At 34.3% G+C, this 17045-nt stretch overlaps 2 protein-coding genes across 4 annotated transcripts in view; both read left to right on the top strand.

The window, feature by feature from the left end:
* Positions 1 to 7549, top strand: part of LOC108207324 (protein PIR) — a 45281-nt gene extending 37732 nt beyond the window's left edge. For all 3 annotated transcript variants that reach the window (XM_064087108.1, XM_064087109.1, XM_064087110.1), the window contains 4 exons: positions 420 to 627; positions 2834 to 3006; positions 5009 to 5215; positions 7186 to 7549. In XM_064087108.1, coding sequence (XP_063943178.1) covers positions 420 to 627; positions 2834 to 3006; positions 5009 to 5215; positions 7186 to 7380 — 783 coding nt within the window. In that variant the 3' untranslated portion in view covers positions 7381 to 7549. The remainder of the gene's footprint in view (positions 1 to 419; positions 628 to 2833; positions 3007 to 5008; positions 5216 to 7185) is intronic.
* A 4231-nt stretch (positions 7550 to 11780) lies between these two features.
* Positions 11781 to 15055, top strand: LOC108206453 (protein neprosin). Its single transcript, XM_017376756.2, has 7 exons — positions 11781 to 12399; positions 12491 to 12577; positions 12706 to 12963; positions 13452 to 13622; positions 14009 to 14062; positions 14152 to 14298; positions 14609 to 15055. Exons 1-7 carry the CDS (start codon positions 12178 to 12180, stop codon positions 14984 to 14986), a joined length of 1317 nt encoding a protein of 438 aa, XP_017232245.1. The 5' UTR covers positions 11781 to 12177; the 3' UTR covers positions 14987 to 15055.
* Positions 15056 to 17045: the final 1990 nt, after the last annotated feature.

Genomic DNA, 17045 nt, shown 5'->3' with positions numbered 1-17045 from the left:
TAAATATTCTTTTAGATTGTCAAATTATTCCTTTGACATACAACTGTTGTAAAACTGTATGATATGTGTACTTTCCTCCTGTTTAAACTTTATATTTAAGTCCATGTTCCTCTATCTAATAATGGAAGGATCGTATGAGTCTGACATCTGAATGCATTTAAGCTCTCAACTTTGTGACAGACTGAATTGAATGATTATAATTTATTTACAGAATCTTCTAAGACTACAAAGAAAAAACCTGACAAGAACTATCTTTACTTATTTTCAACGAAGTCGAAACATTTCTCAACTGAATATGTGTAACAAGGACAATATTCACTCATTTTGAGTGGAAGGTTGTCCATTTGATATGTACTGTTATCTTTCAGCTGCTATTTGTTGATATTACTGGATTACCTACACTCCCACTTATTTAACAGAGAGAAGAAGACACTGCACATTTTATGCAAACAGCTCCGTGGTTGGGTTTGATACCTAGTGTTGATGGACAAATACTACAATCTCAAGGATCAGGAGATAGTCCTATTGTTACTCTCTTCAAATCAGCAACTGCTGTAACTGCGTCAGACATGGGCCGCTCAAATCCAACATCCCTGCACACCATATCAAAACAAGCAGAAGCTGCAGGTCTGTTTTCTTCTCTCCATCCTGTATCTACCGAATTGTTGTTGGTACAATTCTGCTACAAGTTGCAATGCTCATTGTACCGATAGATGAGGAAGAGGGTATCTGATAATATTTCTTGTTCCAACATGATTACTAAGTCTCCAATCTCCTGACTAGCCCCGAAAGTATGATAATCATAATGGAAAAGTATATTTGTTTATGTATGTGTGTGTGTGTGTGTATCTACACACACACACATATATATAGGGTACAAACAACTAAAATACAGACTAAATACAAACCACTGCTATTAAGTAGAATAGGAAGGGTTTTGGGGTTGGGGATAAACCCCGAGGTGGGCCTAGACGGGACCTAGTGGGACCAAGTTTTGGCTCTTAGGGCTGTTTAGGGCTGTAAAATGATCCGGGTGATCCCGGGTACCCCTCTGCTCAAGTACCGGATCATATTATTTTTAACTTGTCCAGATTTGGGTCCGGAATCGTTTTATCCGGATATAAACCGATCCCTGGTATTTGAGATTCGGATCTGAACCGGATATGATCCAGTATCGCATTTTCTATTTTTTTACCGGGTAGTTTATGATCCATCGAATATGAGCCGAATATGATCCACTAACATTAAGTATCATTATTATTTTAGTTGTTCAAATAATTATCATTTAGCCTAAGTAAACATAATATTATAAAGTATAATAATTTTAAATTAAAACTTATAGTTATATGTTGGTATATATCATATATATGAAGATAATAAGCATGATCACATTAAATAAATCATATTTTATGAAGATATAAACTTAAATAAGATATTAAAATTTTATAAAATGATGACTAGTTACTTGCAAATATGATGGTGCTAAAATATAATATGTATATGAGTTTGAATCGAATATGAACCGTGGATCATATTCGGTTATTCGGGTAGGATCATATTATGAAAAATTATATGAGACCGAATCTGAGCGGGTATAGGTGTGCTCGTATCCGGGATCATATATTATACGGGCTTAATTTTTCCGCCAGATTTGGATCGTTTTCAAAACGGATATGAGACATGTATCATATTTTCGAGTCGGATACGATCCGAGACGCCGGATAGTCCGTATCAATTTACAGCCCTAGGGCTGTTGGAGCCTGTGCAAGGCCTGTCCGGAGCCTTGGCGAGGTTCTAGTGGGCTTGGGGTGGATTGAGTGGGAGCGAGGGCGAGCCCTAGGTGGGTGATGTCGTTTAGGGGTGGTGACAAATAGAGGGTGGGTGATGTCGTTTAGGGGTGGTTTCTCTTGGTTTGTATTTTAGTGATTTGTATTTGAGCGATTGCCTATATACATATTCAAGATGAAAGAAACTTCTTATTAGATGACTTTATGGTGCCAATGATTATGTGGTTGATAAAACAAAGCATTTGTATATGCTGCTAAGTCTTTGGGTTTTGACATAGCACTTGTAATGATTTTATACTGGTCTGTCATGGCAACTTATTTAGATGTTTATACGCTGATTATCAGATATTAAAGGGGCTGTTATGCAGATGAGTATTAGCATAGCTCATGCATTGGTTTGTCGACAAAATCTTAATACTTTTTAATTTCAATTGCATCCTCCAAGGCCCTTTTATAGAACAATGATCAAGAAGGCTTTATATAATAGACCCTTTTCTTGCTATCATCGGAGTAATCCCTCCAACCTTACTACCATGGGGTGCAACAACGATGGGAGAACTGTTACCAGTACATTAGGTTCTGCAATTGGAATCCTATTTTCATTTTTAGGCATCATAATAAAGGTTAGTACATAAGGAGACAAAATTGTAAACACTTAGTATCTGTAATGTTGTCAACCTTACTAATTTTAGGCTTTTTTCAGTTAAAAAAATAAGCATGTGTTTTGTGTTTCTTCTTATCCATCCTAAATTGGGTTAATACCTACACCACAAATTAAACTGATTGTAGCATGCTCCCTTCAATACGGTATCAATAGTCAGATAAGATATTCCTGTATGTGGGCCTATAATTTTTGCATCCATTTTGATTCGATGTGTCAAGTTTGTCCATCATCTGTTGTCTCGTGTGTTAAAGTTTCTCAGGTTTTCTGTTAGTAGAAGCTGGTTGAAGTTTTGAGCATTTCCCTTTCTGTTGTACAGCTTTTTACAAAGCTAACATTATTATTTTTCTAGTTTTGGGAATTTATTATTATCGTTATTTTGTAGACCTTTTGTACAAGGCCAACATAAATACTGGAAGTGTGCTGGAATATGCCCTTGCTTTTACAAGTGCGGCACTGGACAAATATTGCAGTAAATGGAGTGCTGCTCCAAAGACGGGTTTTATTGATATTACAACATCAAAGGACTTCTACCGTATATTTAGTGGCCTGCAATTTGTAAGAAATTCTTTTAAGCCTCTCTGGCCAATATCTGTTATATGCAGTGTTCTAAAAATCCCCGATTTAACCGATAAATCCCCGATAAATCCCCGATAAATCCCCTGCAAGATCGGCCACCGATCCGATTTTTGAAATCCGATTAATCCTTATATATATTTCTTAATCGAAGTATATATGATAAATTATTAAAATTAAAATACTATATTACTTTAAATATGAATAATTATAGAGTTTATGAATATAATAAATATATTAGTTACTTAAATAGCTAAAATAATAATAACTAAATATTAAATAATATTTTAATATTAAAATAAACCCGATTTTAACTCCGATTAATTCTCCCGATTAATCCCCGATTTCCGATTAATCCTTGAATCGGTAGCTCATCCGATTAGGTCCGATTCCCGATTTCTGTAACACTGGTTATATGTAATAAATATGTTCTTTATTGTAATTCATAAAACTAAACAAGAAGAAAGCTCTTGGCCTTCTTATCAATGTACTTATCTTATATATACCTCAGTTGCAATCTTCAGGATATATTAAACATATAATTTTAAAACAGTAAAGCTAAACAACAAGAAAAGTCTTGGCCTTCTTATCAATGTACTTATCTTATATTTACCTCAGCTGCAATCTTCAGGATATATTAAAAATATAATTTTAAAACAGTAATGCTAAACAACAAGAAACAGTAATGCTAAACATATAATAAATATGTTCTTTATTGTAATTCATAAAGCTAAACAACAAGAAAAGTCTTGGCCTTCTTATCAATGTACTTATCTTACATTTACCTCAGTTGCAATCTTCAGGATATATTAAAAATATAATTTTAAAACAGTAATGTTATTTTCTCCTCTATTATGTGTTGCATGATTTGGTTCCCTTGATGCCATTAATTATCTAGTCTTGCATATTTTAGGATCTTAACAAACTAATGGATGTTATATGGTGCATGCTCTTGGAATTTATGGCTTGTTTTTTGTTATATAATGAGCTTCCTCAGTAACCTCCTTCCCGCTTTTTTTTTTGGGTCATTTTTTATGCTATATAATTTTATTGGTTAATATTAAATAAGAATTTGTTATTGTTGTTTATCTGCTGGTTTGACCAATGTATTAAGACTTGCATCCAAAAGTTCTATGTATAGGACAGTTTTCGAAGTAATACCTTGGTAGAATATTGAATATAGTGTCGGTCGTTTAGTTCTTCGCCTCTTTATTTTGTCTCTGGGTTTTGACCTATTTTCTTCAAGTAACAGTGGATTGTCAGCTATTTTATTGCGTGTTGTGAAACAACAATGTCATTTAGCTATTTTTGCGCCTGTTGGGTCAGCTGGCTGTAAATGACAAATATATGAATATAGTAACCATATATATTGATAGAAATATAGATGCATATTGTTGGTCTTTTGGGTCCACATAAGAAGTATGACATGGTTGTGCTGTATACTTTTCAAAACTGTAAACAGTTGAGATAACACTTCATTAGAAATTATCAAATACCCTATATGCGGAGTGTATGAATACTTGCTTTTCACTTTTTTGGATAATTGAACACAATCATTCATCCAACTTCTCTTTGAGAGTTTTAACCCTCGAGCTCCCGCAAAGGCAAATAGGGAGATAACGTTGAACCAATAGATGGTTATCTTCTTGTCTCTATGTAAATGGCCCTTTTGATTTTTGGGTCAATATGATCAATTTAATAATAGAAGTTTTCAATTGAATACCAATTTATATTTTGCTGTTTTGTAATGTTATTAATAATAGCGGATGAGATATTTATCTTTGTATTATTGTCTATTCATGTGTACTTCAAGATTGCAAAATTTTAAATGGCAGAGTTGGTCAATTAGACATTAAATTAGTCAAAACTGACGCTGTTGGTTTAGGGACACAAGAAGTACTTTACTACCTATTCACAATAGCAGAGTTTATGGCGGAGTTGTTTTTTAGTTGCTTTTGATCTTACCCAGTTGTAATTTTGCCAGGAATATCTTGAAGAATCTGTTCAGGTACCACCAACTAATCATGATATGCTTGGTGATTCCGTGGCCTGGGGTGGTTGCACGATAATCTACTTGCTTGGCCAACAACTGCATTTTGAATTGTTTGATTTCTCATATCAAGTACTGAATGTTGCTGAAGTGGAGGCCGCTGCAATAACACAATCACATAAAAATCCTCATGTTGGCCAGGTAATAAGATATATATATGGCACATATCTTCCTACATGGTTTCTGTTTTTTTTCAGGAAATGTGGATTTTGATTTATATTGGATTGGCTATAGCTATGGAATCATAGTTGGTTTTGAATTGCTTTATAATCAAACTGCGATTTAATTCATGCAATTCTGTATCTGGTCCTCCCTTGATTGTTTAGTAATGTTCATATAACTTTAAGTAGCTTTTTATTGAATATTTGCTAATGGTCATTTTATTAATTCGACGGGAGTTGAGGAGCTCAATCTTACAAATCCAGAAAGAGAAAAAGGTTCCAACACAAAGGAACTCTCCCGCCAATGAACCAGCTGGACTTGGAACCATGCTTCGTTGTTAAGTAACCAGCCCATTTAAAATCTTAAGTATCATGCTTTTTTGTTAACTAACTAGTCCACTGGGAACCATAAGGTGTGTGAGGAAGGCCGTCCGGGATCTTATGTTATTCAACACTTCTCTCAATACAAAAAAACATATAGAACAGAATCTGACACAAAAACAGAGACAGATGGGGGTGGGAGGAATAGATGGGTGTCTACTTCACATGGTATAGAGTTCGGTTTGGGGAGTGCTCTCGATTAAGGTATCAGAGGAAGGCCTCTTCCCCAACAGGATCTTATATTATTCAACACTCCTCAATTGGTACAGTGAAAGAACAGACAACAGCAAAGACGAACAAATAATAAGAATTGAACAGATGTTCTTAAAAAGATGGGGTCAGGAGATTCGGGAAGGAGGATCAGTTGGGTTGGTTGCTTAACCATGGTATTAGAGCTCAGTTTAAGGAGGAGTCCTGTTGAGAAAGGCCCCTAAATTTTCTAGTATTATTTAACACTCCTCCTCAGTCGTATGATTAATGATTGAACACACAAACATCAGACAGAAGACAAAATAATTAAATTTAACAAATGGGACTGGGAGGACTCAAATCCGAGACCCTCCCCTGATCCAGTCTCTAATACCATGTCAGTCCTCCGAGACCCTCCCCTGATTCAGTCTCTAATACCATGTCAAGTAACCGACCTCTAGCAATCCTAAGATTCTAGATGAGTTTTTTATTTAACAACTTTAAACCAAATCAGGAAGTATTTTCCTGCAGTACTTTTGGGTGATAAGTTACCCCGGTATATAGTTTCTAGTTGTGCGGGAAATAAAAAGATAAAAGCAAAACACAATATATAAGTGCGCGAGAGAGACTTGAGCTCACCCTTGAGTTCTTCATCTTGACATTCCAGAATAGAGAAGTTAGCAGTACACTACCCTGGTCATGGAAACATAATGTTTGTGTATTGCAGGGTAAGATTCCAGTTGTGCTGTGTTTGTAAGATCTTTAGAGAGTTTTGTTGGTTTCTCTAAGAGACTTCTGCGCCTGATTTCTTCATTCTTAGATCCCGGAAAGATAATAGCCATGGTCCCAGACGCATGATTTTTATGATTATATTTAGCTGTGTGCTTTAATTATATTTTTTAAGCTTTCTTTTGGTTTGTAATCGACCAAAAGATAGGTAAAGTTTTACGTCCCTAGCTATTTTCCTTTTCTTTTTCACCCTCTAGTTTTTTAATATTTGTTGTATAATGTCTTCCACGTCCCATGCTATGCAGAGGATATCAAAACCAACACATTGCTCTAAATAGCATAACCTGCAGAAACAATTATTTTCTAGTTATCACAAGGGGCTCTTATACACATTCCCGCACTACTCAAATCTTTATTAAAATCTTTAATAATGAGGTGCTATTCATTTTTTCCTTTCTCTGCTGTTGGAAATCTAATGTTTGCATTTGATAGGTGTCAGCACAGGTAAGATAATCTTGTCTGAAAGTCCAGAATATTTGTTATTTAATGTTGTACATTTTTTCTAATAGTCAGTATTAGATATCATAACTGTTTTCAATGTGTGTATATAATCCAAATCATCTCTTATACTGGCATGTACTTTGTTTTAAGGGATGGGAAGCACTGTTAGAAGCTATGAAGAAAGCGAGACGGTTGAATAATCATGTATTCTCAATGCTAAAAGCTCGGTGCCCATTAGAAGATAAACAGGCATGTGCCATTAAGCAGAGTGGTGCTCCCCTGCACCGTGTCAAATTTGAGAACACAGTATCTGCCTTTGAAACCCTGCCCCAAAAAGGTGTCTGAGTTTACTAGGTTGGCTTGGTTGTTTCTGAATTTTATATTATTTTGTATATTCGTTTGAGAATTTTATGATTTTGGTCTTTGTATATCATCCTTGCGGTTCGTACACCCGCTCTTGCTGTTATGAAGGAATTAGAACCTTTTGTTGGAAATTTATTAATTTTAGAAGTTAAGTACAAAATTGTGTAGTAAGGTTAAAACAAAGTTTCTAATTGGTATTATCAAAAAAAAGTTTCTAATTGGTAAATAATATTGAAAAATCAAAATTATCTTTTTCAATTTCAATTTTTTTGAAAGAAATTTTAAATTAAAATAAAGTATAAAAGTCGCGCTCAAGAGAGAACTAATATTTAAAATAGAATCATAGAACCATTAAGGTTTTGCTGCAGAACCCAATATTTTTCATAAATTTTCAGGATATAAATCTAAATATATGTTTTTTTGCATCGTTATGTGTGTTCAAAAGTAATTTTAAAATATAATACATAAATAAGACATTTTTTTCCATTTGAAATTCCTTCATTAATACGTTTTTTCATTTGAAGTTCAACCCTAACTAATATTAGTCTAAGGGTTCTCTTCCTAATGGTTTTTTCTGGAACAGACCCTAGAGCATAATATACACGTAAATTATGATTCAACACTTATTACATACATGTGTATATTATTATTGTGTGTTATTTATATTCATTAATTTATTAATATTTCTTAAAAGGAACAAAATAATAAGATTAGTCATTGAACAAAGAACAAAATATATTGATAATGTGGCTTATATTATAATTGAATTTGGAAAATGTATAATTTTTTAAAGGTTAAATATGAATTAGGTGACTGACGGCGTGTAAAAAAATTCAAATAGTTCATTTCAATTTGACTCAAAGTGACTATTAATTAACTTAATTTGAGCATGTTAAAGTCGAAAATTGAAATTACTCAAAACTGGAAAATGATAACATAGGAAGGAGCTCATTTTTTGTTCCAATATAGTTACTAAAAATTGCTATTTGACTTATGGAATTATGATATAAGATCAAATTTGTAATATATATTTTTGAAAGTCCATATAATATAATATAATATGATCTCTTCATTTGCGGTATCTAATATTCATATGTTTTTGAGATTTCATAGATCAATCACATTATCATTTGGCTCAAATCTCTTCTTTCCCTTATAAGTGAGATCTTTTGCTCCAAATGGGCTAGAAGAGTCACAAATAACTTGAGATTTATCTGATGAGCTGCATAATATTTGTCATGAAGCTACATGTCATTTATGAGCTTATTAAACTTTTCAAAAACATCAGTAATGCTCTTCCTTGGCTTAGCCATAAAACCTTCATATTGGGACACCAGAATATGTATCGTTAACTCTTATTTTTATTTTTTTTTCAGTTCTTTCATAAAAAATCTCAATTTTCTCCCATATTTATCTAACAGTCTCACATTAGATAATATTGTTACACATAACATTAGTAAGATACTTATTTAGGATCAATTGTACACCAATGTCAGGAGACACCTTGTCTTTTTCAAAATCAGTCAACTGAGAAGGCTCTCTGAGCACATAGTCTGTAAGAACAACCTCATCTCCCACACTGATTGCAGGAACATGGGTCATGGGAGTGAATGGACCATTTTTTAGAATATTTTGGTAGAGAAAGTTTGCCATCTTCATAAACAGCATTATTTCTTTTTTTATAAAATGTAGTTGACTTTGTCAAATGGTGGAATCTTGATTAACTTAATGAATTCATACTTTCATGATCTTTAATTGGTTTGGTTCAGCCTCTACTTTGATACTACTTGTTAGAGATGAGTTATACATAGAGGGAATGTGTGTTATTGGTAGATTTTAACTTATCCTTTTGTTAAACATTCAAACCAAAATTAATGAAATACAGAGGCACTGTTAGAAATAATTAATAGTAGATAAAAAGATCTACAAATATAAAATATGTAAACACAAGTACACTCAAAATTAATGTTTATTGTTCGAATTCTGTTATAATCTAGGTTCTTGTTAATGAAGATCCCAACAGGCTGAGCTTACAGGATAGAATTCTTGAAATATTAGTGCTCCAACAAATACTGAATGAAAAGAAGAGTCATTGCTTTATAGAATAGCACATGTCTTTGTTACAAAATTGTCTAAAAAAAACTAATCTGGTTTATGCACAACTGTTTGTCTCTCGCTTGAATTAGCAACTCTACAACTAGGTGCGTTTTGTCTTCACTATCATTTGTCTTGTCCATCTTTCATCATGTTCACTGATCTATGAGAAAGCTCCATGTTTTGGTTGTAATTTTGCCATTGTTTTCTTAAAGAATGCAAATCTCTGAGAAAAGTACTAATATTTGATTTGTTTGCTTGATTATTTGACTGAGTGATATTCGAAATTTTGATAAGTATTTTTGTCGAGAACTGCACTTCACACTCTTTGAGTTGTCGATAACTCTATTTTACGATATAGTACTTGATTTGTCGATAACTTTACGCTTGCGGTAGCATATGATCATTTTCAATAATTCTTAATTTACGATAGCATTATTATCTTGTGGAATACTAAATTCTATGTAAATCTTAGAATTTTGGACATTTGACTTTTTTACAAAAGCTAATTTTGAGTTTATTATAAAGTTATCTATATATGCAGTATTTTTGACTCTACTTCATAAAAAATTTCTACAATAATATTGAATTTCCTACAACTTCAGAATCTCATAGCGTCTTATTCAATAATCTCCCCCAATTTGGGAGAAAATTGTTTATCACAAATTCATGCATTCAACAAAACTAACCCTAGTTATAATCTTCGACGATTTAAAGCGAAAAGAATGTTTACATGTGACTGAACTGTACATTACATGTTTACTTCCAGTTTTGACAGACAAAATTCTGCCATCTCCTGAAACTCTACCAAGACTATTTTCAAATCTTTTAATCTTCTTTTTCACATAATTTAGTTACCGACTCGAATCAATTGGGTGCTGGTCCTGACTATCTAAAAATGGCTCCCAAAACGCTACATCGTGTAGCCTCTAATTAGGTTAACTCTAATTACAACGCTACATGGTGTAACGTCTAATTAGGTTAAACTAATTAGAAGCTACACAGTATAGAGCGTTTTCATCCCAAAATTGAAAACGCTAGATTATCAGCGTCTCTAACTGGTATTTGGGGTCATTTTTTCCAACTCTGTTATTTTGGGAATTACTTCAAGAATATGGGAGATTTGGGGCTATTTTTCAAATGAATTTTCGTATATTGTTGTAATAATTTTTCAATTAATTCTAATTTTAATTATATTAATAAATATAATTTAGGCCTATATCATTGGATGTTTTTTTATATAAACTTTGAAATATGCACATAAAAAATATTAAAGGTATAAAAGTATCATAGAAAAGTAAGAGTTTGTTGCGACTCCCTTTGTCGTGTTTGGTATGTTCCATTGCTTTGTAAAGATGAATACGGTGAGAAAAAGGAACCTTTTGCTTTCAATTTATTCAGACGTGAATTAGAGGTCAAGATAGATAAGGCCTGCAAGCATCCATCTAGGACTACATGTTGGATGAGGTTTCAAATTGTTTTTCTTCCACTGTTTTGCAAGTTATTTTGCAACTAGAAAGCAAGTTCTTCTATATATGTAGGCAGTTCAATCAACTAAATTGCGGAAGTGCTATAACCTATATAATCAGCGAGATGACGGACAGGCCTAGGTCTATCAAAATGAATTTTGTAAAATTCGAATTTGTATTCAACTCTTTTATCAAAATTCAAACTCATCCCAGAATTTGAAATAACTCCGAAAACTCTAGCCCCCAACATGTGGTATTTAATTGAATTTGGGTTTGATTTTTATTAAACTTGCATGAGAATTTAGAAAAATTCGGAACATTAAAATTTAACCCGAACATGTTGGGTTTTAATTGCACTGTGATTTAACTAAAATGTCAAAATTTTAAATATTGAACTTTAAATAAATTTTCAAGAAAATACAAATTAAACTTATTATCAAGTCAGTGATACTTTAAAAAGTTTGTTTATTAAATTTCACTAATTAATTCTGTTTGTTTTAAATTAGAGAAAGAGTTTAAAGATATCAGTCAATATTACCTAAATTTGTCTGTACAGGAAAAAGAAATATTTGTTCACATACAATAATATACTACTATCATGTTTTAGCATGAGCAAGGGGAATTAGGAAATAAAGAAAGGAAAGGCGAGTGATATTAATGGGAGAGTTGAGAGGCAGATGCAAAAATTGAAGTGAGTGTGTAATAAAAAAGGTGGGGGGTGTTGGGAGATGGGTAGGTTGCAGTGTCTTCAATGTTCTTCCTAATCTCGCTCTCTAAATCTCTTCTTCATTAATGCCACCCTCCAAACCCTCCATTAGCATCCATCTTCTTTTGTATTCAAGAGCTGACAGACACAGACAGACATAAATAAACCCCTCTAGCCACAATCATACATGATGATGATGGTGAACTGAATCTACTATTTGGGGCTGTGTGCTCAGTTTTATTATCCATCAACAACCTCTCTCGCTCAGCATTTAGAAGGAGAGAGATTTACAAGGAGAGAGATTTCCATTATTCACCCCACATATTTACAAATTTTAACTCCACCAGCCCCCCTTCTCACTTGTCTGCAATTTATTCAGGTCCTTTTCATTTTGCATTAAGGCCTGGCTAGCTGTGCTGCATGTATATCTGTGATTTGCACTACTTAAAGCTTTTGTGAATTTCTTGCACTCAAGGAGATTATATTGTTACTCCATTTGGGTAGTCATTAATGGAAGCTTCTAATAGTAAAACAACAAGAAAGAGATCATCAAGGCTTCTTCTTCTTCTTCATCTTTATGTGATCATCTTATACCAAGCAACATCCACCGCGGAGGCTTCTTCATCGGGTGGCTTGAATTACACCAAGTACAGGCAAGTAGGGAGCTTGAGACTGGCCAGGATTCAAAAGCATTTGGATGGTATCAACAAGCCTCCTGTCTTAACCATACAGGTATTAATAATGTGCATGTGTTTATGAAGCAATTAATTAAGCATTTGTACTTTACTGGACTTAATGACTTGAATCATTATGATTTGATCAGAGCCCGGACGGGGACATAATTGATTGTGTGCCGAAAAGAAAGCAACCGGCTCTAGATCATCCTCTGTTAAAGAACCACAAGATTCAGGTATACTGTGAAACTAAATTCAAAACTTAACGTGACAAGTAGCTAGCTAATAATTATGCAACAACCAGCAGTTAATGTAATAAAAATGATTTATTTTACATTTTTGGTGTTGAATATAAATATACTAGAGGGTTCGACCAGAAATGCCGAAAAGTAGTAGTGCAAATTTTACTGAAGAACGAATGAGGTTGAAAGGTGCATGGCAAGCTTGGCATGAGAAGAGAGAGAGGTGTCCGAGAGGAAGTGTTCCAATAAGGAGGAGCCACGTGCATGATGTTTTGAGAGCCAATTCTCTGTATGACTTTGGGAAGAAACGGCGTGCCTTTGCGCCCATGACGGCCCGGCATAAGGAGGCTCCCGACGTTGTTAGCGGCAATGGACACGAGGTAATTAATGCAATATTTTACTTCATTACTAAACATCTTAATTTTAGTCATTCTACCGTTTCTAGTTTTGTAACAAACGAGGGAAGTTGAAACCGAAACTGATTAATTGTTCAAATTATGATGCACATGTAATTTGAAACGAAAATACTAGTGATTATCCCGTTGAAACGAAAACGATAACATGTAATTTGAAACGGAAATGAAAATAGTCAAAGTGGGTGTTGGGGGAGTTAAAGTCAACACCACATAACCCGGTAATAAGATGCTTCCAATGCTGGAAACCTGTGTTTTTTATTGCTACAACGAGTTCTCCTACAGTTGTATAGGAGATTAGGAGTACAGTATTTTGTTGTTCCCGAAATTCTGAACCAACGTGTATATAAACCTTGTTCTCATTAGTGTTAGAAATTAATTAGAGGTTTGTGAATTTGTGAATAATATTTGTAATAATCTACGAGTACTTAATTAAAAATTGAATGCGGGCGCAGCACGCAATAGCGTACACCGGAGCATCGCAGGAGGTGTATGGGGCTCGGGCAACCATAAATGTGTGGGACCCGTCCATAGAAGTAGTCAACGAGTTTAGTCTATCTCAGATCTGGGTGCTCTCCGGTTCTTTCGACGGCTCTGATCTCAATAGCATCGAAGCTGGCTGGCAGGTACGTCTATTATTTCTCTACACGTTCCCATTTTTATATTACAAAATCTGTATAAACAAGAGCTGTATCGAGATTTCTCATAATTAATGACACCGTCGAGTATTCGGCAGGGTTAAATATCTCAAATGACGTGACATAACATATGACAAATTTAATTTATAGACATGTATGTATACGGATCTCATATTATTATTAAAAAGAATTATTTTGTATGCGTTGACAATTCAATACTCCGAGAACTTTTTTTTTTTGGAGCATCCAGCGTTCCTCTTAATATTCTCGCTAGATTAACGGAATTAATTTTTTTAGTTTATATTCATCGGTTATGATATGATAGTAAAAGTTGGACGTTAAATTTGTGACGATTTGATTGTTCTACTAGTCAGGTCAGTCCAGAGCTTTATGGTGACAGCAGGCCCAGATTATTCACGTATTGGACGGTTAGAACTATCTCTTTTTGTTTCTCTCCGTTCATAATGAATCAAAAATTGCGAGAATTGTATCAAAAGTGTTATGTAATGCAATGCAGAGTGACGCTTATCAAGCCACTGGATGTTACAATCTACTCTGTTCAGGATTTGTGCAAACGAATAGCAGAATAGCCATTGGAGCTGCCATTTCTCCTGTGTCTTCCCCTTCCAGCAACCAATTTGACATTTCCATTCTTATTTGGAAGGTTATTTCTACCCTCCTCTCTTTCTTTTCACTTAATGCAAATCTTTGTTACTCGGACTATTCATTTTGTCTCAACGTGCCTGTGTCGGTCCGTCGGACACTCGCCACTCGGACATGGACACTTGTATTATAACAATTATTTTAGGCTAGAAACATGTAAATTTTTCAAGAATAATCCCGAGTCTGACACATGAATATGTAACAATGTTGGACATTTCTAGCCGAGTCCAAGTAACATAGAAAGCATGCATTTTAAATGTGATGATCGTGATTATGATGCCCGACACTCGGACTAACAAAATTTCATTCAGGATCCGAAATTAGGAAACTGGTGGATGGGGTTCAGCGACAACACGCTGGTTGGATATTGGCCTGCAGAACTCTTTACACATTTAGCAGACAGAGCCACCATGGTGGAATGGGGTGGCGAGATTGTGAATTCCAGGGCCAATGGAAAGCACACATCGACACAAATGGGGTCGGGTCATTTTGCAGAAGACGGGTTTGGGAAAGCAAGCTACTTTCGGAACTTAGAAGTGGTGGATTCAGATAATAGTCTTACCTCAGTGCATGAAATATCAACCCTAGCTGAAAATACTAATTGTTACAACATAAAAAGCTCCTATAATACTGAATGGGGGACTCATTTTTACTATGGAGGCCCAGGGAACAATCCCAGATGCCCATAATCCACATATTTTCTTTGGCTGTATATTTTAAACTTTAGAATTCATTTTATTATTTTCTTGTTGGGAAAATCTTTTATTACAAAGTTGAGGAGAAGAGTATCCACTGGACTCGAAAAACAATCATCATTCCACTATGAAAAGATTGTCCAGCCAGAGTAAAAACGGACCAGTTGACATCAGATGAACAACTGCACCAAGTCTTTGCACTGCAAACACCATCTTCATTTTGTACTGCTCTGCTTCATGTTTGCTCTTTGCTGCTGCTGCTGCACTGAATACCATACGAGCAAACAAAACAATCAAAGATGGTGAACGGCCTATGGATAATCTGAACTTAGAATTTTCAGTCCCCTGGTAAATCCACAAAACGGCTACCCGGCAGTATGAGTTTTACCTCGGGGAAGATCTTTAGAACAAAGAATCAACTAAATTGACATAATGAGATCATTAGAAAAAATAATTAACTAAATCGATTTATGTCAAAATTATTCGAACTCATAACATAAAAGTAGAAGTGTTTTCTTTTTTAAATTAAATATTTGTTGGGACTATATAGATTTTTCCAATTTTTGATATGTGTAAAAAGTTTATTTTATTTTCTAAAAGTTGAGAGAATTTTTATTACTCTACACCCCTGAGTCCTTCGTGGATATATGTCACGAGAATATATCAATTCGCGCAGTTATATGAGTTGCTACAGAGACTCCTCTTGATAGTTTTTCCAGTAGTCAACAGCAAAAGAATAGTATCGATAACTGATGACGAAATAGATACTATGTCATCAAATATGAAATATGTCAATACCACAGTTACAAGAGTACACAATAAACTTTGTTTTCGGCAAGAACTTTGTCTTCAGGCAAGAATATGATAATGGTTTTTATAAATTGGTAGTGAACAAAATTTGTGAACAAAATTTGGTACTGCCACCGCAATCGAGATGCGTGATTGTGGTTGTTCTTCAAAAGAGTCACTGGAGATTGGTGGTTATGTTATCAAAAATGGCTGAAATTGTATGTTATGATTTGTGATTGCAAAAGAAAAACCTTGAAGTTTCTCTGCAAGTCATATGTAGTTCTTCTCATCCAAGAAATCAACTAGAATTTCATTCCACCATCTTATATATGTCTTTTTTACAGGGCAGAAGAACCGACAACCAGCTTAAGGAAGAGCCGGAGAGAAGTCACTGCTCATTAGAAAGACTAATTCAACTACAAGGATAGAAACCCAATCAAGGAGGAGCAGAGCATGAAAAGCTTTGCAGCTCAATGGACTAGCTAACGATACTAGCTAACAAGATATCTCTGCCATGTTCGGACCCTTTTTAGCACATAAGAAAGAAGATCTCAGAAAGTAAAGGCCTTTTAAAATACGAGCCCAAAACGAAGAAGGATTAGAAGAAGCCTTCAGCCTTGCTTTGCTAACAATGCAAGATTAAAAAATTTTAAATCTCTAAACCCCATTCCATCTTTTGATTTTGCCTTTGAAAGAAGTTCACATTCCCTCCAATAGATACATTCTGAATCACCTCCTCACCAAAATCTTCTAACCGTGGTCATAATTTTATTAATCATACTCTGAGAAAGAAAGAAAAAGTGCATAGCATATGAGGGAATTACCTGAACGAAAGCTTTTATCAGAATTTATCTTCCTGCATGCGATAAAAACTTACTCTTCCAACCTTGCATCTTTTGTAGAACTCTTTCGAAAATATAAGAAAAATAAATCTCTTCTTTATTTTTACCAAGATAGCCAGAAGACCCAAATACTTACCTTTCTCAACGGATTCTGAAATTCCCAAAATATCAATAACTTTATGTTTAAGCTCCGAAATAGTATTTAGGCTAAATAAGAATGAAGATTTAAAAAATTTAATCTTCTAACCAGAGGCTAGACAATAATCCTGAAGAAGAAGGTGATATTTCTTACAACTGATTCATTTGCATGTAAAAACATCATGGAGTCATCAGCAAAGAAAATATGAGAAACTGTCAGACAATTACGAGCAATTTTGATACCAGAAAGTAATACTTTATGAATTGCATTTGAGATGGATCGA

The sequence above is a fragment of the Daucus carota genome, chromosome 2 (genome assembly GCF_001625215.2).
Source record: "Daucus carota subsp. sativus chromosome 2, DH1 v3.0, whole genome shotgun sequence".
NCBI classification, from domain to species: Eukaryota; Viridiplantae; Streptophyta; class Magnoliopsida; order Apiales; family Apiaceae; genus Daucus; species Daucus carota.
This window is presented reverse-complemented; position numbering and strand designations above follow the sequence as displayed.

Bases quoted from the DNA above. Each gene is read 5' to 3' on its own strand.
- LOC108206453 (XM_017376756.2), top strand. From the start codon at position 12,178: ATGGAAGCTTCTAATAGTAAAACAACAAGAAAGAGATCATCAAGGCTT. The intron at 12,578-12,705 runs GTATACTGTGAA...TAAATATACTAG, and splicing joins TAAAGAACCACAAGATTCAG to AGGGTTCGACCAGAAATGCC. The intron at 14,299-14,608 runs GTTATTTCTACC...AATTTCATTCAG, and splicing joins TTTCCATTCTTATTTGGAAG to GATCCGAAATTAGGAAACTG.